The 23,842-nt window shown below is 37.3% G+C and overlaps 1 protein-coding gene across 1 annotated transcript in view; it reads right to left on the bottom strand.

Annotated features, from left to right (window-relative positions):
* LOC126252221 (dynein beta chain, ciliary) overlaps positions 1–23,842 on the bottom strand; it is a 769,797-nt gene that overhangs the window by 391,623 nt on the left and 354,332 nt on the right. The window contains exons 34-36 of the mRNA XM_049953092.1: positions 10,992–11,262; positions 4,854–4,973; positions 4,548–4,690 (exon numbers count right to left, since the gene is read on the bottom strand). Of these exons, the coding sequence (XP_049809049.1) occupies positions 4,548–4,690; positions 4,854–4,973; positions 10,992–11,262 (534 nt within the window). The remainder of the gene's footprint in view (positions 1–4,547; positions 4,691–4,853; positions 4,974–10,991; positions 11,263–23,842) is intronic.

Here is a 23,842-nt window from a genome sequence, read left to right as displayed (position 1 = left end):
CATGGTCTGTCTGCTGCTGAACATTTCCTCAGTGCCCATCTGATTACAAAACTATGATGTCCTTCCTACTCACCTTAATCAACTTTATACTTACCAACAACTACTTCACCATTGAGGGGCAGACATGCAAGCAGATCAGTGCGTACGGCCATGGGAACCAGGATGGCTCCTTCCTATGCCAACCTTTCCATGGGTCGCTTGGAGGGGCTTTCCTGGGATCCATAAGTCTTCAGCCCCAGGTTTGGTTTAGATACATTGATGACATCTTTACTATATAGACTCAAGGTGAGACTGACCTGCTAAAATTCCTGGGATCTCTGAATACCTTCTCCCAATTAAATTTCATATGGTACTATTCCGAATCCCATGCCATTTTCCTTCATGTTGACCTCGTCCTCACTGAACGCCAGATACCACATTAAACCTACCAACAAACAACAGTACTTATATTTTGACAGGTGCCATCCTTTCCATGTCAAATGTTTCCTCCCATACAGCCTTGGCATCAGAGGCAAACATATTTATTCAGGTGCAGACTCATTACAGAAATACACCATCATTCTCACCTCAGCCTTCACTGCACATACTTACCCCAATAGCCTAGTTAAAAATCAGATTTTCTGGGCCATCACATCCAATCCTGGTACGGCTGATCCCTCCACAAAACAGCTTTGGAGCACACCATTGGTGACTCAGTATTATCCTGGTCTGGAATGCGTTAATCAGATACTTCAGCGGGGCCATGACTTCTTAAAATCATGCCCTGAAATGAGATCCATTCTGTCTGAAATTTTGCCCACCAACCTAGAATAGCTTTTCATTGCCCGCCAAATCTCCACAATATTCTTGTCAGACCTCTTGCTCCTTCTGCACCTATCTCCCTACCCTATGGCTCCTACTGCTGCAAGACTTATCCTACACACCCTCCTACCACCACCTATAATAGCTCTGTAACTGGCAAAACATATATTATCAGAGGGAGAGCCACCTATGAAATGACACGTCATATACCATTTACCAGTTACATATACCAGTTACAGAACACTATTCAGCCTTCTACATCAGCATGACTACCACCAAATTATCAATTAGGGTGAATGGGCATAGGCAGAGGATGTATTCTGGCAACTTGCAATATCCTGTTGCAGAGCATGCTCTACAACATGACCTTCGTGACTTCGACACTTGTTTCACCACACGTGCCATCTGGATTCTTCCCCCCAGGCACCAGTTTCTCAGAACTCAGCAGGTGGGAAATAGCACTACAACGTATCTTTGGTTCTCATCACCCACCTAGCCTTAATTTACATTAATTTCTTCCATCTCAGCATTTCTTCACTTAACTTCTCTTTGCTTCACTCCGTTTTAGTTTTCTACGTCTTTCATTGTTTTTCCTGTCTATTTTCTAACATCCCACTCCCACCTCTATTACATACAATGCACTTAGCTTTTCGCTCTTATTAACTCATGCATAATGTTTAAGCAGTAATCTCTGTCTGCATATCACCTTGTCTTCCTCCTTTAAGCTTTCAGTTTTTCAAATCTTGTCCAATGCAGTCCCCAGCAATCTGTCTTTTCATCTCATCCTGTATGGTAAGTCTCTCCTGACCTGCGGTTCTGGGTGACTTTTCCCTAAATCTACTCCTTTTTCCTAGACCTCTCCAGTCCTTTTCCTTCACCCTGCTTCCATCCCCTTCAACCCTTCTGCCTAAAGAAGGAGCCACTGGCCCCAAAAGCTTGCCAATTACAAATAGCTTTTATGTGTGTGTTCTGCCACTGCTTGGTGAGTAGATTTTTTTATCTATTCAATTATATAATATGTATTGTTAATAGTTTTTTCTTGTTTTGTTGAAAGAAATTATCAAAAAGGAATAAGACATGTTAATTAGCTCTACTGAGCGAAATGTAACATCAGTTTTACTAAAATATATTATAATTTAGGAGAAATAACTGGATCATATTTTTACACAATTGCAATGAAAAATAGATTGCAATTAAATTCTTTTTGAGTTACACAGTTTTCCAATATGCAGTACTGGATTGATGCAGTCAACACCACCGCTAGGATAACAGACAATGATGATGACCAGCAGCAAGATGACCATGAGAGTGAAGAGTGAGTGAGATCTTGAAACTTTATCAGTGAAAGCTATAGCAAGAAGAGACAAAACTAACTACTTCATTGTTAAAAGTTAATAACTAAAGTAACAATGAGCACAGTCACTAATGACTTAGTTCATTGGTAGTCAACCTGGTCTTTACCATCCACTAGTGTGCATTCCAGCTTTCATTGGGGGCAGTTAGCAGTTGGGGGTTCAAGACATTTCTATTAGGTTTTCATAATATTTTGACATATAGTACTTGCTAAGTAATTATTATTATATGCTTTAATTTGTTGCAACACTGCTTTATAAATTTTATAACATACAGTTACTTCCTTACTTCATAAATCACCAACACTGTGGAACTGGTGGCCAGTTAGAAAATTTTACTATTAACAGAAATAACAAAAGTGGGGGGGGGGGGGGTTATGCAAAGAGGTTGACAATCTCTGACTTAGAATTTTTTTTTTTTTGGGGGGGGGGGGGGGGCAATCTAATAGTAGATTTACACAAGGAAATGCACCTGCAGTTAGAATATTTAAACAAAGAATTACACCTGCAGGTATCAAATCAAAATCAAGAGTTAAATCTCTGAATGAACATTTTACACAAAGAACTAAATAGTCACAATAAAAAAAATTTGTCCACTTGACAACTGCTTTTGCAGCTTCTAATGAACATAATACAGACAGCTGAATTAAATGTTAATTTGAATTTGCTTGACAAACAACTGGAAGATCATATTGTGGAGTTGAGAGTAGAAATGGCACAGTTAAGATCAGATGTAAATATAATTAATGATAAATTAAACAATTATATTAGAAGAAGAATTGACAAAAAATTACAGATGTCTGAATGAGAAGTTTCACAACAGTTTATAATCACTGCAAACTGAAGTCATGGAAATTGTGCAGGCAGTGTCATCTGATGTAAACACCCAAAGAAAAGTACAGAAGGGTTTTATACATGTAGCCACTGAGTTAAGGGAATTCAACATTGTAAAGAACAGTTGATGTGCAACAGTCACTTGATTACTGAATTGAAAGAAACTTTCCATCAAGATCTGGGAATCTGGCTAGGTAAATGGGAGTATACATTCAGTACCTACAGATTTCGTAAAAAGAGTAGTGAATACTGAGAATAGGTTACAGGAAACTAATAGGTAGATGGCAGAGATGGCTAACCACACAGATGTTAAAAGTGCTGAGAAAGTGCTTGTAAAGGAAGTTGGGATACAAAGTTGTAGGAATCATGCTATCACTAAAATTTCTCTCCACACTACTACTCAAAATCTTTCCAATTCTAAAATTCCTTCACAATAAGGACCCCAATCTCCAGATTTGGCCTTTCGATACTCTGATATCTTTTTATCATTCTGCACTGATGGAAAAGCATCTTTGAATGTTGATATAAAGACAATATTATGTATTTCCCCTTCAGTCTTGAAACATGGAATCTTACTGGATAGATGACTTCTGCTTTCTAGATGAAATTCCTCCCAGAACATGTTTGAACTTCCTATTGTCATTGTGGGTGAGAGCCTGGCATTTCCTTTTCTAACAGAGCATAGGAGTTGGCATTATTGAAGACTGTGATAAATGTTGAGAAAGCTTATACTGTTCTTGAACTTCATTTGCCTCAGTTTCGCAGGACACTGCAACTATATTTCAGAATGGGGTTTCATAAAGAAATAAGTGTCATCTGCATCTGGCGGTGCTGTCAACAGATTATAATCACAAGATTCCTCTGGAAGGAACACCAATGGATCAGCCAACAGTCACTGCTGCAAAATTGGCTTGTGACCTGCTACAGATAATGCTCCCATCAATTTTTGTGTATCATTAAACATGATAATAGGAAACAAATAGGCAGGTAATGGTGGAAACAATGATCAGAAATTCCTATCATGGCCTGCACACTTGCTGGTATGTTGTTATGTTAAAGATTCAGTGTTTTTGCCACCTTCACCAGTAAACCTACCAGAACTACTGCCACAAGTCAACAATATTAAGAAATCAGAAAGTAAATTAAAAGCTCATTTGTTACTTTTTTGACAGCATTTCTGGCCATTACATACCTATAGGTGGTGAAATTATGAGTACAGAAAACAGACAAATACAAAAGTAAAAAAAAAAAAAAAAAAACTAGCTAGAAGCTTTCAGAATTACTACTTCCTTGCTGGGGAAGGAAAGGGGGACTGGTTGGGTAGATTCAAAAGGAAGGACAGGTCACTCACACTCCAGGATGAGGGAGACCTACCTGCTGTGAAGACAACAGGAGATAAAGATAAAAGAGAGGCACCAGAGAATAAAGCAAGAAGAAATACTGATAATGACCAGAGACATTAATCACTATCGGTACTGTAAAACAGTTGACAAAAAGTTGAAAGATATCTCCACATGAGAAATATTATATGTCAATAAGAAGCTGATGAAATAAGTTTACCTGAACAATGCTTTCAAGTTTTCAGGAAGTTCTGTGCGTCCAGCATATCCTGGATTCATTGTGATAAAAATTCCTACAGTTGGAACAAGACCAATCTGCTCACCCATAAAATTGAAGGTTTCTTTTTTATCTCTTATAGCATCCTGAAAACAGGAAATTTCATTGTTAAATATCTTAATTCTCATTATGTTCAAGATGTGTTTATTCCATAAGTTTCTACAATAACTTGATGGCAACAGGCAACAATTTTTATATTTCAACTTATCTATAGAGAGTATCACAAATAAGAATTTTGGAAAACTATACCTGAACAGATTTGACTTGAACAGCGACAACTGACAAAACTTCAACAGAGATTCGATTGAATTCATCAAAGCATCCCCAGGCACCCGTCTGTGCTAAGCCTTTGTAGATGTTACCGCAGGACTGGGGAAAAAATGTTATTTTTCACTGGTCACTGCTGTTTCTGTAGTCATTAACACAATGGCTCAATCAAAAATTCAGCCATGTTTTAACCCTGAATTAGATTTCTCAGCAATATCTGCATACACCTCTGTTAAATTGGTATACTTTTAAAGTTAATAATTTGAGATTGTATTATATAATTCCAGTCATTTCAAATTTGTTTCCCGTGGATTTTAAAACATTACTTACATGTTTCAAGACACAAATCATGTTATTATTAACATAGCACATTTCATTTTATGTCACAAAAATTTGAATTGCACAGTCACTGAGTTCTTAAAAGAAACATTCAACAGAAACAAATAAGATAACAAATTCTGTCACGGGATTTCTAATTTCGAAAAATGAATGAAGGGGAATGGTTGGGAACAGAAAGGCTTTCAATTTAGCTAGTTAACAGAAAGACAATGAATTTGGCAAATGCTGATGTGGTATAAAAACGGGGAGAGATATCATAAAATGACATGTCTGCAGATGATACTGTGATTATAGTATTCGTCTAGGGAAATTTTATGAAGAAGCTTGTAACACATTTGGTAATTCTAGGAAGACTTTTGACAAGTTATTGAAGTTTAACACACAGCATGCCAGCTTAAGCTTAGACCTTAATTAAACCCACACATGCAGTTAATGGCTGCTGGTCTAGCACAGCAGCTAGCTTGTGTATGATAATTACACAGTATCCTATGCAGAAACCAGCCTGGTTCCCTGCATCAGAAGCAGAATATACACTAATGTGACAAAAGTCATGGGATAGTATTATGCATATACACAGATGGCTGTAGTATAGCATACACAATGTATGAAAAGGCATTGCATTGGCGGAGCTGTCATTTGTACACAGATGATTCATGTGAAATGGTTTTTGATATGATTATGGTTGCACAATGGGAATTAATGGACTTTGAATGTGGAAAGGTAGCTGGAACTAGACACATGGGACATTTCATTGGGAAATCATTGAGGAATTCAATATTCAAAGATCCATATCAAGAAGATTGTAGTGAGAATACCAAATTTCAGGCATTACCTTTAACTACAGATAACACAGACACTGACGGCCTTCATGTAATGACCGAGAGCAGTGGCATTTTCATGGAGTTGTCAGTGCTAACAGACAAGCAATACTGTGTATAATGACATTGGATGGGCCTTAGCTGACTGGAAAACTGTGGCCATGTCAGATGAGACCACAATTTCCATTGGTAAGAGCTGATGGTAGCGTTTGATGCAAACCCCACAACGGTGTGCACAGTGTTTATATGGAATGGACTGGGTTCTCTGGTCCAACTGAACCAACCATTGACTGGAAATGATTATGCTCTGCTACTTAAGAGATGATTTGCAGGCATTCATGGGCTTCATGTTCCCAAACAATGATGAAATTTTTATGGATATCAATGCGCCATGTCACTGGGTCACAATCGTTCGTGATTGATTTGGAGAACATTCCGGACAGTTTGAAAAAATGATTTGGCCACCCACTGAGCATCAGTTTGTGCACAAAATGCTGCACCAGGAACATTTTTGCAGTTATAGGGGCAACATGGTTTAATATTTCTGCAGGGGACTTCCAACAACTTGTCGAGTCCATGCCACATCGAGTTGCTAGACTAAGCCAGGAAAGAAGGTATCACATGACTTCTGTCATCTCAGTGTACATACAGTTATAAGATGAATTAAGACACAACAAACTTAAATGATTCAGACAGGTGATGCATATCATTCCCATCTCTCACCATAAAAAAATGTAGGGTGTATCAAAACAATCATTTGCTTTGGCACATCTATATTGCAGAAACTAATAAACATATACAATGAATTTTGTTTTTTGATGAACAGGAAACTCAAAAGGTTTTTTCATACCTTTCATGTGTGTTTGATATGCTCCCCTTGAGATGCACGCCATATGTCAGTACACTATCCAAATACTGCAGTGAGCATGTCCTGAGTTAAAGCTTCCATAGCTGCTGCTATGCAATGTCGCAGTTCTTTCACTGTTATTGGTAACAGAGGCACATAATGAATCTTTTTTGAACCCCCACAAGAAATGATCACATACAGTTAGGTCCGGTGACCTTGGACACCAGTAATGTAAGGCTGAATCATTTGGTTCAGTGTGACCAATCTATCGTTCAGTAATCCTTTGATTTAAAAATTCCCATACTTCCAGATGCCCGTGTGGCAGCGGCACATCCTGTTAGTAAATGAAGTCATTTGAATAAGTTGCCAATTGTGGGAAAAGAAAGTGTTAAGGATATCGAGAAATGTGTTTCCTGTAAAAGTATTCTCGGCAAAGAAAAATGTACCACACCTTTTCCCGTGAAGCTGTACAAAACACATTAAATTTTGCAGAGTGCCTCTCATGTTATACAACTTCATGTGGTTGTTCTGTACCCCATATTCTCACATCTTGATGGTTCACTTTTCCATTTAAATGGAATGTTGCCTCGTCACTAAACACTAAGCATGGAAGAAAACTGTCATCCTCTATCTTACTTAGAACAAAATTACAGAACTCCACACATCATTGTTTGTCACCTTCATGAATAGCTTGCACGTCAGATGGACATCAGGGGTATGTTGAGCTGTTGAGCTGCATAGCAAACGGACTCGGGCTGTTGCATTCGACATCTGTGTCAGACACTAAGGGATGGCCTGGCGATTTGCCTTTGCACAAACAACCTGTTTCTTGTAATTGTTCATGTCATTGTCTAACGCCCTGTGCTGTAGGAGAATCCATACCACACCCAGTCGAAAATCACACTGAACAGTTATTACTGACCCGCACTGCGAGAAATGTAGAATGCAAAATGCTTTCTGTTGTCCCGATACCATTTTTACTAGAACTGAAGTGGGCGCACACTACTGCTACCTAGTGGGGACCATGTAAAACTCTCAAGTTTGCTCTTTCCAACAGTGCATTGTTCACTCACATATCTCAAATAACATATTAGTTATGATTCTTTCATATCAGATGATTCTTTTTGATACACCCTGTATTTGCAACACTATAAAGATCACCCAGGCATATAAAGAATTAAAAAATAATAATTGTCTGACCACGGATGGGTGATCTCTCATTATTTATAGACCAGTCATAGATTAGATTAATACTAGTTCCATGGATCATGAATACGATATTTCGTAATGATGTGGAACGAGTCGAATTTTCCAATACATGACATAATTAGGTTAATTTAACAACATACTTAAGTTAATATAACAACTTTATTTTTTGTGTTTTTTGTTTTTCTTTATTTTTTATTTTTATTTTTTTAATTTTTTTTTGTATTTTTTTTTCTTTTTTTTTTCTTAATTTATATCTAAAAATTCCTCTATGGAGTAGAAGGAGTTGTCATTCAGAAATTCTTTTAATTTCTTCTTAAATACTTGTTGGTTATCTGTCAGACTTTTGATACTATTTGGTAAGTGACCAAAGACTTTAGTGCCAGTATAATTCACCCCTTTCTGTGCCAAAGTTAGATTTAATCTTGAATAGTGAAGATCATCCTTTCTCCTAGTATTGTAGTTATGCACACTGCTATTACTTTTGAATTGGGTTTGGTTGTTAATAACAAATTTCATAAGAGAGTATATATACTGAGAAGCTACTGTGAATATCCCCAGATCCTTAAATAAAAGTCTGCAGGATGATCTTGGGTGGACTCCAGCTATTATTCTGATTACACGCTTTTGTGCAATAAACACATTATTCCTCAGTGATGAATTACCCCAAAATATGATGCCATATGAAAGCAATGAGTGAAAATAGGCGTAGTAAGCTAACTTACTAAGATGTTTATCACCAAAATTTGCAATGACCCTTATTGCATAAGTAGCTGAACTCAAACGTTTCAGCAGATCATTAATGTGTTTCTTCCAATTTAATCTCTCATCAATGGACACATCTAAAAATTTGGAATATTCTACCTTAGCTATATGCTTCTGATTAAGGTCTATATTTATTAATGGCGTCATACCATTCACTGTACGGAACTGTATGTACTGTGTCTTATCAAAATTCATTGAGAGTCCGTTTACAAGGAACCACTTAGTAATTTTCTGAAAGACAGTATTGACAATTTCATCAGTTAATTCTTGTTTGTCAGGTGTGATTACTATACTTATATCATCAGCAAAGAGAACTAACTTTGCCTCTTCATGAATATAGAATGGCAAGTCATTAATATATAATAAGAACAACACAGGACCCAAGACTGACCCTTGTGGAACCCCATTCTTGATAGTTCCCCAGTTTGAGGAATTTTCTGATCTTTGCATGTTATGAGAACTACTTATTTCAACTTTCTGCACTCTTCCAGTTAGGTACGAATTAAACCATTTGTGCACTGTCCCACTCATGCCACAATACTTGAGCTTGTCTAGCAGAATTTCATGATTTACACAATCAAAAGCCTTTGAGAGATCACAAAAAATCCCAATGGGTGGTGTTCGGTTATTCAGATCATTCAAAATTTGGCTGGTGAAAGCATATATGCATTTTCTGTTGAAAAACCTTTCTGGAAACCAAACTGACATTTTGTTAGTACTTCATTTTTACAGATACGTGAAGCTACTCTTGAATACATTACTTTCTCAAAAATTTTGGATAAAGCTGTTAGAAGGGAGATTGGACAGTAATTGTTGACATCAGATCTATCCCCCTTTTTATGCAAAGGTATAACAATAGCATATTTCAGTCTATCAGGGAAAATGCACTGTTCCAGAGAGCTATTACACAGGTGGCTGAGAATCTTACTTATCTGTTGAGAACAAGCTTTTAGTATTTTGCTGGAAATGCCATCAATTCTATGTGAGGTTTTGCTTTTAAGCAAGTTTATTATTTTCCTAATTTCAGAGGGAGAAGTGGGTGAGATTTCAATTGTATCAAATTGCATAGGTATGGCCTCTTCCATTAACAGCCTAGCATCTTCTAATGAACACCTGGATCCTACTATATCCACAACATTTAGAAAATGATTATTAAAAACATTTTCAACTTCTGACTTTTTGTTCGTAAAGTTTTCATTCAATTTGATGATAATACTGTCTTCCTCTGCTCTTGGTTGACCTGTTTCTCTTTTAATAATATTCCAAATTGTTTTAATTTTATTATCAGAGTTGCTGATTTGAGACATGATACACACACTCCTGGATTTTTTAATAACTTTTCTTAATATAACACAGTAGTTTTTATAATGTTTGATAGTTTCTGGGTCACTACTCTTTCTTGCTGTCAGATACATTTCCCTTTTCCGGTTACAAGATATTTTTATACCCTTAGTAAGCCATGGTTTGTTACAAGGTTTCTTACGAGTATATTTAACTATTTTCTTGGGGAAGCAGTTTTCAAATGCATTTACAAAAATGTCATCAAATAAATTATATTTTAAATTGGCATCAGGTTCACGGTACACCTCATCCCAGTCTAACTGCTGTAGGCTTTCCCTGAAATTTGCAATTGTTAAATCGTTGACTGAACGTACTACTTTGGAGGACTGTTTAGTATTGCTGAATGGAGCTATGTCATATATTGTTACTAGCTGTGCACCATGATCAGAAAGACCATTCTCAACATGCTGAGCATTTATCTGGTTAAACTTATCTTGGTCTATAAAGATCTATCAGTGAGCTGCTATCCTTTACCACCCGAGTAGGAAAATCAATAACGGGTGTCAAATTGAAAGAACCGAGTAATACTTCAAGGTCATTTTTCCTATTACCCTCTTTCAGAGAATCTACATTGAAGTCCCCACAAATAAAAATTTGCTTCCCCCTGTCTGACAGATAGCACAACAAGGATTCCAAGTTTTTCAGAAATAGATTAAAATTTCCTGATGGGGACCTATATAGGCAGAATAAACTGCATATACAAAAAGAAGCCTGCTGTAGCTTTGTTTTATCATAAAATAATGATGGTAATCATGTATATAAAAGCATAATTTAGTCTTGCATAACTAATGAATGTGTTACAACCTTGTAATCCATTTGCTCTGAGCAGTTGAATACATAAACCATTATGCCCAGTGCTCTCCCAAGGTCCTTTGTAGTTTCTGTCTTTCCAGTACCAGCAGGTCCCGCTGGCCCTCCACCCATCACTAAATGCAGTGACTGCGTGAGAGTAATGTAGCAGCGATCAGTCAGTGGTGTTATCACTAGTCGTGGAGTATTGCCAAGATACTCATGTGAATATCTGAACTGTGCATCACAGATGTTGGCAAAGCAGTCCCGTTCCTTTTCATCCCATCTGCGTGGCAGTTTGTAATTATAAACAAGTGAATGCAATCAAATTATTTTCATCCTAGTTTTCAATATTTCAAGAGAAAAATTAATTTTAATTATTATTTCTATTGTTATCTAGATAGGCATAAATTTATATTTATAGGCTATGTCTCTTACAAAGTAAATGAATTTTTAGGGTCACAGACTAATTACAAGCAAATGTAACTACTAAAACATCACGTAAAAGAACTAGTTTTTCAATGAAAAGAAAAACATTGAACAAACACATAAATGTTCCTGTGAGGGTCCAAACACTCATTCTGTACTTCTGCTATTCGCTGCATGGCAGTGGCAAATAATACCATCACTATTTTTTATGGATAAAAAAGTAGCAAGTTTTCTATACACAGAATCTTTAGCTGCAAGAGTTACATTTTAACAGTGGCTATTTAATATTGAATAATGATAGAATTCACACAAGCCTCATCTCATGAATTGGTGGTTATCTGTACATAATATATTTTATGTTTTTTATGTAATTCCTTTATTCATTCCATATATTTGAAGATTGTTCTTCGTACAATTTAAGAAATACAGCATGTGTGTGTGTGTGTGTGTGTGTGTGCATGCAATTAGAAGTATTAAACATGTTTCTCCATTATTTTTTTCATAAGCACTTCTAGTATTTTACAACACGTGACTGGAATGGTCATATAGCTAGGATATGACAGCAGAAGGACACAGAAATAAATGCCCTACCTAATGGATTTCAGAAGTGGACAGTACTGTATGAATGCAAGGGACGGACATGCATTTTACACCTGTCAGTTTATTAAACATGAGTCAACTGTGATTGTTTAGTGATCTTTCAGAGTTGAAACCAAGCAGCTGATCTGACTGAAAAAATAATTAATTTTGTTACAGTAATCAAGTGAGAATGGCATCTTGCAAGCTGAGAAGGAATTAGACTAATTAGGAAAGTCAACAGAAAAGATGGAGTGAGATTTGAGAAGCATTCATCACAAACTGAGTGCAGCCTATGCAAACATAATGGGCTAAACTTGTGGTAAGTTCCATTGCAGACAGATTTTTTGCCATTACCCTTGCATTCAGTATAGTTTTTTGCCTATCCTATGAAACATAATTTGTTAATCTTCATCAATGCAGCTCTGAGCAAAGTGGTATAAGTACTCCCCACATATGCCAAACACCAGTTGCACCTGGTATGGACATATGAAAGCCAGGCTCTGTGAACATATCATTTCTTACAGTCAGGCTGGCAGTAACCAAAGCCTGTTACCAGACAGCACACAAGTGCCCCGTAAGCTCATAACATCAGCATACTGTGGTTATACTGACAATTACAAAAATATATATTGTTTATGCAACTCAGTAAAATAAACAGCTACAAGTCATGTAGTCATGCCATCACATGATTATGAATATTAGCATCACAAACCCTTGATTTGTTTGTTTGCCAATGTATTGATCACAATATACTGCTGGAATATTTCTGTACCTGAGAGGTAAAGAAGTTGCCACTGTATTGATTACAATTGTGTATACTGCTGGAATATTTCTGTACCTGAGAGGTAAAAGCTAAAATCCAGTTTTTGCAGTTTAAACTTAATTTCATATTTGTAATGCCCAGACACTGGTGGAAGACAGGCAGATTTCTTGTTCCAGCCCAGGGCTGATTTTGGCCATGTTAAAAAGGCACATATCCATTTCTCATGTGGAGATAATAGGGCAAAAGTGGAACTACCATCATTACACAGATGGATACCATACTTATCTGCTCCTACAGGATGCAATGGAGACACCCACACTTTTACTTCTAAACACAGAGTGATGATAATCTCTGGACTTTTCATGCATTCTCACGATAACAATTGGTTAATTAAGAGTCTTAACAGGTAATGATACCAGCCATTCTTTTCATGCAGTTTTACTGTTAGCAGTTAAGATTTAGTACGAAATTATTGGATAAGAAATTATTGAACAGTTGAGTTGTTCAAGAGCAAAGTTAATTACATAATTTGCTCTACAGCTGAAAGAGCAGAGTGAAGGTATGTTTATGTTATTCAATACAGCTTGTTTGTTATTAATAATTCCATTCTATGATACCTGAATTACCTTAATACTCACTGGTACAGTTTCAGATGCAACAGCCTGTACAACCATAGTAAAAACATAAAGTGCTAATTTTATTGGTGGCATCATTAGATTACTTTACTAATCCTTTTAGATATTTTCAGATATCATGTCATCCATTACCATTTCTTGTTCTGAAATCCATCCATGTCCTTCAACAGATTCTGTTGCAGGGGAAAATGTACACAACATTGCATTCTGTTTTTGTATTTCTGCAGAATGATTGCACTGTCACAATTACATCTACATCTATATACATACTCCACAAGCAAATAGTCATTTCCTTTTCTGTTCCGTTCGCAAACAGAGCCATGGAAAACAACTGTCTATATGACTCGATGCGAACCTTAATCCCTCTAATCTGATCCTCTTAGAACTTATGCAAAATGTGCATTGACGTCAGTACAATCACTCTGCAGTCAGCCTCTAATGCCAGTTCTCTAAATTTTCTCAATAGTGCTCTTCAAAATGAATTTTGCCTTCCCTCCAGTGATTCCCATCTGAGTTCCCAAAGCATCTCTGTCATACTTGTGTGGTGTTTGAACCTACTGGTAACCAGTCTGGCAGCCTACCTCTGAATTTCTTCGATGTCTTCCTTTAATCTGACCTGGTGCACATCCCAAACACTTTAGTAGTACTCCACAATGGGTTTCACTAGTGTCCTATATGCAGTCTCTATTACAAAAAAGCCACACTTCCCTAAAATTCTTCCAATGAACCAAAGTCGACCATTCACCTTTCCAGCTACAGGCCTTACATGTTCATTACATTTCATGTTGCTCTGCATCTTTATACTTATATATTTAACTGTTGTGACTGTGTCAAGTAGCACACTACTAATACTGTATTCGAACATTATGGGTTTGTATTTTCTCCTCATTTGAATTAACTTACATTTTTCTACATTTAGATCTAGCTGCCATTCATAACACCAACTAGAAATTTTGTCTATGTTATCTAGTATCTTCCTACAGTCACTCAATGACAACACCTTCCCATACACCATTGCATCATCAGCAAACAGTTGCAGACTGCTGCTTACCCTGTCTGCCAGATCATTTATGTAAATAGAAAATGACAGTGGTCCTATCACACTTCCCTGGGGCACTCCTGACAATACCCTTATCTCAAATGAACACTCACCATCAAGGACGACTTACTGTACCTTCTCTAACAGTTGGTAGTATGGTACCAGGTTAAATGGTTTTTTGTAAAGCTATGAATATAGAATTTGCCTGTTGCTCTTCAACCATCGTTTCTCATATGAGTAAAGGGCAGCTGAGTTTCAAATGAGCGATCTTTCTAAAACCATGCTAATTTGTGGACAGAAGTTTTTCCCTCACAAGGAAATTTATTATATTAGAATTGGGAATATGTTCAAGGATTCTGTAAAAAACTGATGTTAAAGATATCGGCCTGTAATGTTTCAAGTCCATTGTTTTACCCTTCTTATATACAGCAGACATCTGCACTTCTTTCTAGTCTTTTGGGACTTGCACTGGGATGGAGATTCATGATACATGGAAGCTAAGTAAGGTACCATTACCATAGAGTACATTTTGTAAGCTGAACTGGGATTCCATTACGACCTGGCAACTTATTTGCTTTCAGATTTTTCTGTTGTTTCTGTACACCAGTAATATTTATTACTATGAACTCCATACAGGAGTCTGTGTGATGGTCAAATGAGTTTATTTATATGATTCTCCTGCATCAACAATTTCTTAAATGCAAATTTTTGAACTTTGGCTTTACTTTTACTATCTTCTGCTGTCACACAGGGCTGGTCAATCAGTAACTTAGCCTTAGACCTACTTAGCAATTTTATGTAGGACTAAACTTGTCATGGGCTTGTGGCAAGATCTAATGCTAATGTATGATAGTGGTAGTTGTTGTGAGCTTTGCACACCAATCTTTTGGATACACATGAATTTTTATTAACTTTTGCCTGTCATCATTTGCACATTTTTTTTGAACTGAGAGTGCAACAGCCTTCGCTCTGTCAGCACTTTTTTTTTTTTTACGTTGCTTAACCAAAGTGAGTCTTTTCCTATCTTAACCCACTAACAAGGCACATGATTCTCCAGAGTATGATTTATAATTTTAACTTTGCCCCTCATTCCTCTATGTACATCGTACTGGAACTAAATGTTGTCAATTCATAGTCTAAGTGGGATGCTAACAACTATCTATCTGTTCTTTGTAGCAGGAACACTCCCCCAGTCTTCTTGATTTATTTATTAACTTTAGTAACCAAAGTCAATGTGATGACTTCATAGTCACTAATTGCCCAGCAAGACTAATGAAAAAGATAATGGGAGATGCTGTAGGAAAATACTACTACTATACAAGTCACCAATGAGTGGTATGGAAACAGGCCTTCGTGTACTCAAATGAGCTTGTAGAATGATGTGCAGCACACAGAGAGTTGATAATGAAAGGCAATAGAGTATTAATAACTTTTGGAACATGTCATCTGTGGACAAAAAATAGCTATTGTATGACTTGGGATGAAACAGTTAGTGGGTGCAATGGCAATGAAATTTTTCCTGGAAGTTAAAATGGGTGGTAGAAAATCTCTTACATGAAATAAGGATTCCAGCAGTCTGGTCTGATGATTGCACTGAGCAAAACAGAAATATCTAAACTGCAATCATGTATACCTGTCCATTTTAAAGCTCTTCTAAACTGAAATAAATTCATGAAAAATACATCCTAAAAGGCCACACAACTGTGGAGATCAACAGAGTTCATTCTACAATGTAGGAAAGATAGGTTGCTACTTACGATAAAGAAGATATGTCAAGTTGCAAACAGGCACGAATAAAAGGCACTCACATGTAGCTTTCAGCCACAGCCTTCTTTGGCAAAAAGAGACACATACACAACATTCATAAACACACAAGCAAGCACACCTTACGCACACATGACTGCCAACTCCAGCATCTCAGGCTGGCTTCCGTGTGTGTGTCTCTCTTTACTGATGAAGGCTGTGGCTGAAAGCTACATGTGAGTGTCTTCTAATTGCACCTGTCTGCAACATGACATGTCTTCTTTATGGTAAGTAGCAATCTTTCTTTTCCTTGTTGACATTCCTACCTGGCTTTTCAATTGTTTGATAGAGTTCATTCTATCTATGGCTGAAAGAAGGCCAATCTCTCCTATCTGGAAATCACTGTTCCACATGATTGGGTAAAATTTATCTGAACATGTCAAATAAAGAAACCTTTGTTGGTTGACATCTAATTCATCCCCTATAATATACTCCAAGAGATAAAATAGTGGAAAATACATTTTATTTTCAGGATGGTGTGGCTCAAACACTTTGCATATAGAACATGGAATAACATCTTACAAGACTTCTTAGATGATAGGTTCTAAGAAACAGACATTAAAAAAAATGTTGAGTTCCTCAACAGTTCCCAGTTACTCCTAAAGTACTTCTGGGAGTGAAATCCATAATTTCAGGTAAGTATGCAGTTCTCCATACTTTGTGCAAGTGGATCCCACAACAATGTGCACCCCACAAAGGTAATGACAGTGTTCAGTGTGTGAGAGAGGCCTGTAAAGTTGGAATGTCCTATACAGTGCAATAATATGTAATATTCTTGTTAATGTATGGTAGGTGGCAATTAATGTGAAATCTGTTTTGTATTGTTAAATAAAAACTGCTTGAGCTAGCAAAAATGTGCTATAATCTGTTAAGGGTTCACAAATGTAGCTTTGTGGAAGAAATGCTATGTACTATTTTTCTAGTTTTTGGGCCTAGTAATAATCAACATTATTCTTCTGAATAATGTTTAAGTTAATATACAGTTCCACAGAAGTTTGACACTTCTAAAAAAGATGACCCTGTGAATGTATTTTCCTGTCTGTGAGAACTCTGATAAGACGTTATACAACCTTGTAACAACTGCTCTCATGCTACCATAAGTACTAAGTCCACACTATTACCTTAGTGATGAAGGCTTTTTATGAAATATGGTGTAAGAGTCTTGAAATGCCCGTATGCTAATTTCTACCACTGCGGTATTCCCAAACTGAAATCATATAGGGCAGAAAATAATTTGTATAAGAGAAACCATTCTCCAAAATGTTATTTGTTTCTTTCCTGATACTGACATACATTGTCTCTGGAATTGTGACACAAACCATCAATAAAACGAATTTGTATTTTGTCCGTGCCATCAATGGAGTGCAAGATGTCAGCTGCAGAGGTTGACCATATCAAACTATGACTTCCGATTTGTTCAAATGCTTTCCTTCAGCATAAATGGCAACTAGTCATACGTTGGGAGGCACATTTATGCCTATAAATTCTTTGCTAAAAGCTCCAGAAATATGAAACATATAGAAAGTTTCAAAGAGAGATAAAATAGTGTCTGAATTTACAAATATTTTATAAACACAAAATCAGTTATGAAGATAGAGTGCTAATACTAGTATGTATAATATATTTTTCACAGTGATTTGTAACTGTCAAGAGACAATTGTACCATATGGTGGTGGGCAACAGTTGGAGAAACTGTTGGGCCATTGTTGTCAATGATAAGTTGGGTCTCTGAATACAAGACTAAAAAGATGCAAACCTATGTAATGAAAACACAGAGTTGGTGAGAAACAAGTCATACTCAAAGAAGGCAAAGCCTTCTGGGTGACACTATGACAGATAAGAATTGGTTTTACCCCACAACATTAGGTCCCTGGGGTCTCTGACTGTCACTACAAGACTAAAAATGATGCAACCCGTGACATGAAAACAGAGAGTCACTGAGAAACAAGCCATACTTAAAGAAATCAAAGCCTTCTGGCTGACACTATGACAGATAAGACTTGGTGGCAAGCTGTCATTGAGATGATTGGCACTAGATATAACCTTTACTGTGTGCAGCTTTGGATACTCAACAACAAAATGCACACTTTCTGCCTCTGTTCTGTATTATTGTTAGAAAGCACTTCTGAAAATGGATGGCTAGAGTGATCCTGAGTTTGACACTGAATTCAGTAGCTCACAAAGTGAAGAAGAATGTGATGTCACTGTACCAGAAAACGAAAGTGATGACATTCTGAGAAGTGCTCGCCAGCAGTATGAGATAAATCACACAGCTACATACATTTAAAGCTATTCTTATATTCATACTCAGACTTCACATCCACACAGAAAACAAAAAAATAAAGTGTTTAAGTTACAAGATATTTTAGTTGACGTACAATGCACAAGTATACTCGTGATTTTCCTTAAGGAGGGACACTAAAAGTGCACCAAATCCACAGTTTTTGAGATATGGCAATGAAATTTTATACCACGCTTTACATGAAAGTAACACATTTACATACAAAATCCTTTGATTATATATATTCAACTTTTTTTAAATGTAATTTGAAGTTTTATTTTCAAAAAAATAATGTATGTTCCTTTTTATCAGAAAGTATTCAAGAGATTTCTACAAAAAATTCTCTGTTTTATCTCTTTATATGTTGTAAGCTTCTCTCATGAGGTTTTTGGATTAGGTCAAATAGGATAATTTTCATAATTTTTTAATTATAATTCCACAAGTACAATTTTAAATTCATGCAAAATTCCAAGCACTTTGTCCCATATCTCAGTTTGCAATTGGAATTTCAAAATTAGCTCTTGAGACAATGTTTATTAGGTTTACAGAAATGTGTGTACAAAATTTCATAATTCTAGCATTCATAGAATCTGAGGAAAAGGTACATAAACTTTAAAAAACAAACTTTTAGGAAACACAATTTAAAGTTCAACCTAACTTTTTTCCTTATGTCACTTCTTCAGAGGACAGATTAGATTAGATTAGTTTTTCGTTCGACTGGTCCATGCTGAGGAGTTTTTTTTTTTTTTTTTTTTTTTTTTTTTTTTTTTTTTTTTTTTTTTTTTTTAAAAAAAAGCTGAAATAACAATACTAATAGTATGAATATATACAACACATCATTTGTTTCTATTAAAAAATTCGTCAGTGGAGTAGAAGGAGTTGGCCACTAGTAAGTCTATCAGGCTCCTTTTAAACTGATCTTTATTTGTAACTAAATTTCTTATGTTTGCTGGCAAATTATTGAAGATCAGTGTTCCTGAGTAGTGGACCCCTTTTCGAACTAAAGTAAGTGCTTTTAAGTCCTTGTGCAGACCATTTTTGTTTCTGGTATTGTTTGTATGAACTGAGCTGTTTGTTGGAAAAAGAGATATATTATTTAGCAGGCAGTAGTTAGTATACCCAGTTCTTTGAAGAGGTTTCTACAGGACGTCCATGAATTTACTCCACAAATAATACATATTACACGCTTTTGGACTCTGAAAACTTTTGTTTGACTTGAAGAGTTACCCCCAAATATTATACCATATGACATTATGGAATGAAAGTAGGCAAAGTATGCAAGCTTTTTCATTTTTATGTCACCTATGTCAGCTAACACTCAAATTGCAAATACAGATTTGTTAAGGCGTTTCTGCAGTTCTGTGGTGTGCTCCTCCCAACTGAATTTATTATCAAGTTGTAATCCCAGGAATTTAAGACTGTTAAACTCTTCTATCTGCTCTTCTTCGTACTTTATGCAAATGCTGGGTGGAAAACTCATACAGGTTCTGAATTGGATATAGCGAGTCTTTTCGAAGTTTAATGTCAGTGAGTTGGCTTTAAACCATTTATTAATATCCATGAAAATATCACTAGCAGATCTTTCTAGAACTACACTCGACATACTATTTATTGCAATACTTACATCATCTGCAAACAAAACAAACTCTGCTTCTGGCAGTGTAACTGATGAGAGATCATTAATGGACAGTAGAAAAAGCAATGGCCCTAAGATGTATCCTTGTGGGACATCACATGTAATTTCTTCCCATTCTGATGATGACTGACAACTTAATTCACTAGTCCCGTGCACTGACACCCTTTGTTTCCTGTTAGCAAGGTATGACTTGAACCATTTTGCAGCACTGCCCATGACACCATAGAATTCTAATTTATTTAAAAGGATGTTGTGGTTCACACAATCAAATGCCTTTGACAAATCACAGAAAATACATGCTGCTTGTAATTTGTTATTTAATGAATGAAGTACATTTTCGCTGTAGGTGTATATAGCCTTCTCAATATAAAAACCCTTCAGAAATCCGAACTGTGTTTTTGATAATATGTTATTTGTGGTCAGATGGTTGAGAAGCTGCCCAGACATTACTTTTTCTAAAATGTTTGAGAATGCTGGCAACAGTGAAATCGGTCTGTAGTTTGATGGTATCTCTTTATCCCACATTTGTACTCTGGGTTATCTTTCCCTTTAAGGTTTCTCTTCTGGTTTCTTGTTGTCTGTCTTCTTTCTTTTACCAGGTCTTCATCTGACGTTTCAGCTGCAGAGACGCACTGTAAATCTATTTTTCTCAGGATGTCTTGAGTAAAATTTCCTATCTCGAAGCCCATTCTTTCTAATACCTTCATCCTCCTGACGTTCCCATCATTAAATACAATAACTGCATCATAAGTGTAGAAGATTCAAATGTTTTTTTAGGGAATCGTTTCCATATGAGTTTATAAGATAAGGAACAGAGTCAAAGATGATCTATAAAACCAAAGACTCTGTATCATGGCCTTCTAGATGTATCCCGCACACGTTTGGTTGAAAGTAATACACAGAATCGAACAGAGTCAAAGATGATCTATAAAACCAAAGACTCTGTATCATGGCCTTCTAGATGTATCCCGCGCACGTTTGGTTGAAAGTAATACTCAGAATCGTTATTCACTGAGCTGGTATTGAAGTGCTGCTTCAAAATGTGGCCATAGCAGGGAGGCTGCATCACACTTTTAATTAATTTTCAGGCACTTTAGATCCGATTTAAACATTGAAACTTTGGGAACTTATTGTCCATGAGTTGTACCAACAAATACAAAATAAAACTTCCTGGCAGATTAAAACTGTGTGCCCGACCGAGACTCGAACTCGGGACCTTTGCCTTTCGTGGGCAAGTGCTCTACCATCTGAGCTACCGAAGCACGACTCACGCCCGGTCCTCACAGCTTTACTTCTGCCAGTATCTCGTCTCCTACCTTCCAAACTTTACAGAAGCTCTCCTGCGAACCATGCAGAACTAGCACTCCTGAAAGAAAGGATATTGTGGAGACATGGCTTAGCCACAGCCTGGGGGATGTTTCCAGAATGAGATTTTCACTCTGCAGCGGAGTGTGCGCTGATATGAAACTTCCTGGCAGATTAAAACTGTGTGCCCGACCGAGACTCGAACTCGGGACCTTTGCCTTCCGTGGGCAAGTGCTCTACCATCTGAGCTACCGAAGCACGACTCACGCCCGGTCCTCACAGCTTTACTTCTGCTTCGGTAGCTCAGATGGTAGAGCACTTGCCCACGAAAGGCAAAGGTCCCGAGTTCGAGTCTCGGTCGGGCACACAGTTTTAATCTGCCAGGAAGTTTCATATCAGCGCACACTCCGCTGCAGAGTGAAAATCTCATTCTGGAAACATCCCCCAGGCTGTGGCTAAGCCATGTCTCCACAATATCCTTTCTTTCAGGAGTGCTAGTTCTGCATGGTTCGCAGGAGAGCTTCTGTAAAGTTTGGAAGGTAGGAGACGAGATACTGGCAGAAGTAAAGCTGTGAGGACCGGGCGTGAGTCGTGCTTCGGTAGCTCAGATGGTAGAGCACTTGCCCACGAAAGGCAAAGGTCCCGAGTTCGAGTCTCGGTCGGGCACACAGTTTTAATCTGCCAGGAAGTTTCATATCAGCGCACACTCCGCTGCAGAGTGAAAATCTCATTCTGGAAATACAAAATAAATCGAAAATTGACATTTTTGGTCAACTTCATCAACGTCCCCCCTTAAGGTCCTCTTCACAAATTTGTGACTCATTATTTTGAGCTTCAATGGCTATATGTCTATGTGTAACACCATTAATTAAGGGGACTATGTATGTATTTATTTTAGAGAGATTACTGCAAAATACATGTGCATGCATATATGTACACACAAATAAGTGTGCATGGCTCCACTGTACCAATTAACTACATTGGACTGGTTGTATTGGGTATGGTGGGAAAGGGGCAAAGGAGATGAGGAAGGGGAGAAAACATTAGAGGGAAGGGTGGCTGATAGCTGGGAGGGCAAACCAGCAAGATTATGAGATAAGAATGTGGTAGTAGTGAGCTCACTTTGGAGCAGGCAGGGGGACTAGTGTTCTGCAGAGAGGAGGGTGAGAGTGCAGAATGAATAAAACATTGGAAGCATCGGGACAGAAATGGAGGTGGGAATGGGCCAGGATCAGCAGAGACTGATGCCAAGAGGATTGCAGAATCAAAGGATGAGTTGTAGTAATGACAATACCCACATATGTAGTTCATAGAAACTGATATTGAGAGGGGGATGGGAGATTCCGATGGCACAGGCTGTGAAGCAACCACTGAAGCACTGGAGTCAAGCATGTTGTGCTCAGTAGTGTGTTTCTTAATGGGTTGTGAACAGCTCATCATGCCCAAATGAAACATTAAATAAAAGTTGCTGCAGAGTTCATATATCATATGACTGATTTCATAGATGGCATAGCCTCTGACAGGAGAGGATTTGCCTGTTATGGGAGCAATAGGAAATGCTCTATGAGTAAAAGAACACATCTTGCATTTTTGTTTTCCACAGTGGTATGACCTATGTGAAAATGGGTTACAAATAGGTGTAGTGTAAGGAGGAAGCATGATATTTGCAGATTGTCTAGGCAATGGAATATCACTATAGAACACATTTCTGGACACAATGATAAGAAGTCGAAATATATGGTGAAGTATATGGTTAGGTTAGACCAGAATAATACTGGAAAATGAGAGGATTGCTCTTTTGCAACTAGTTCATGGGGATTGTTGGAGGATGAGGGGTACATATGGATATTGTATGGAAGTTCTGTTTGTGGACTGGGTTTGGAGAGTAGTGTATTGCCTTTTGTTGTGCTCTTCAATGGCTGTACTGCATTTCAAGGTAGTTGTATTGGGGCTGGGTACCAAAAATCCTTAAGAATTACACATTTCCTGCTCCTTGTATTTCTTACCCCTGGTGGTGACAGCATACTTCTTTTATCTCTTGTCGTAGCTGCTGTTTCAGTGGATGCTGGAGGTGTTTCTGAAGCTGATGTTTCCTTGGATGTTGGAGATGCTGCCAGTTTTGATGTTGAATCCATTTTTGTAACTGGTGTTCCAATTGATACTGGAACTTTTGCTGAGACTTTAGTTTCATTTAAAACTGGAACAATGGTTGGCACTGACACTACTGTGGATGGTGAAGCTGCGCATGAAGCTGATAAATGATGCTTTGATGGTGTTGATTTTTCTTCTGTTGATGATGTCTGAGTGGCACTTTGTACAACTGGTTTTGCCTCTGTTCTTCTGGTTGCTGGACTGGTCACAGATGCTGTGCTTGATTTTGAACCTGCTAGAGAAGG

This window comes from Schistocerca nitens, chromosome 4 (assembly GCF_023898315.1).
Source record: "Schistocerca nitens isolate TAMUIC-IGC-003100 chromosome 4, iqSchNite1.1, whole genome shotgun sequence".
Taxonomy (NCBI): Eukaryota; Metazoa; Arthropoda; class Insecta; order Orthoptera; family Acrididae; genus Schistocerca; species Schistocerca nitens.
This window is presented reverse-complemented; position numbering and strand designations above follow the sequence as displayed.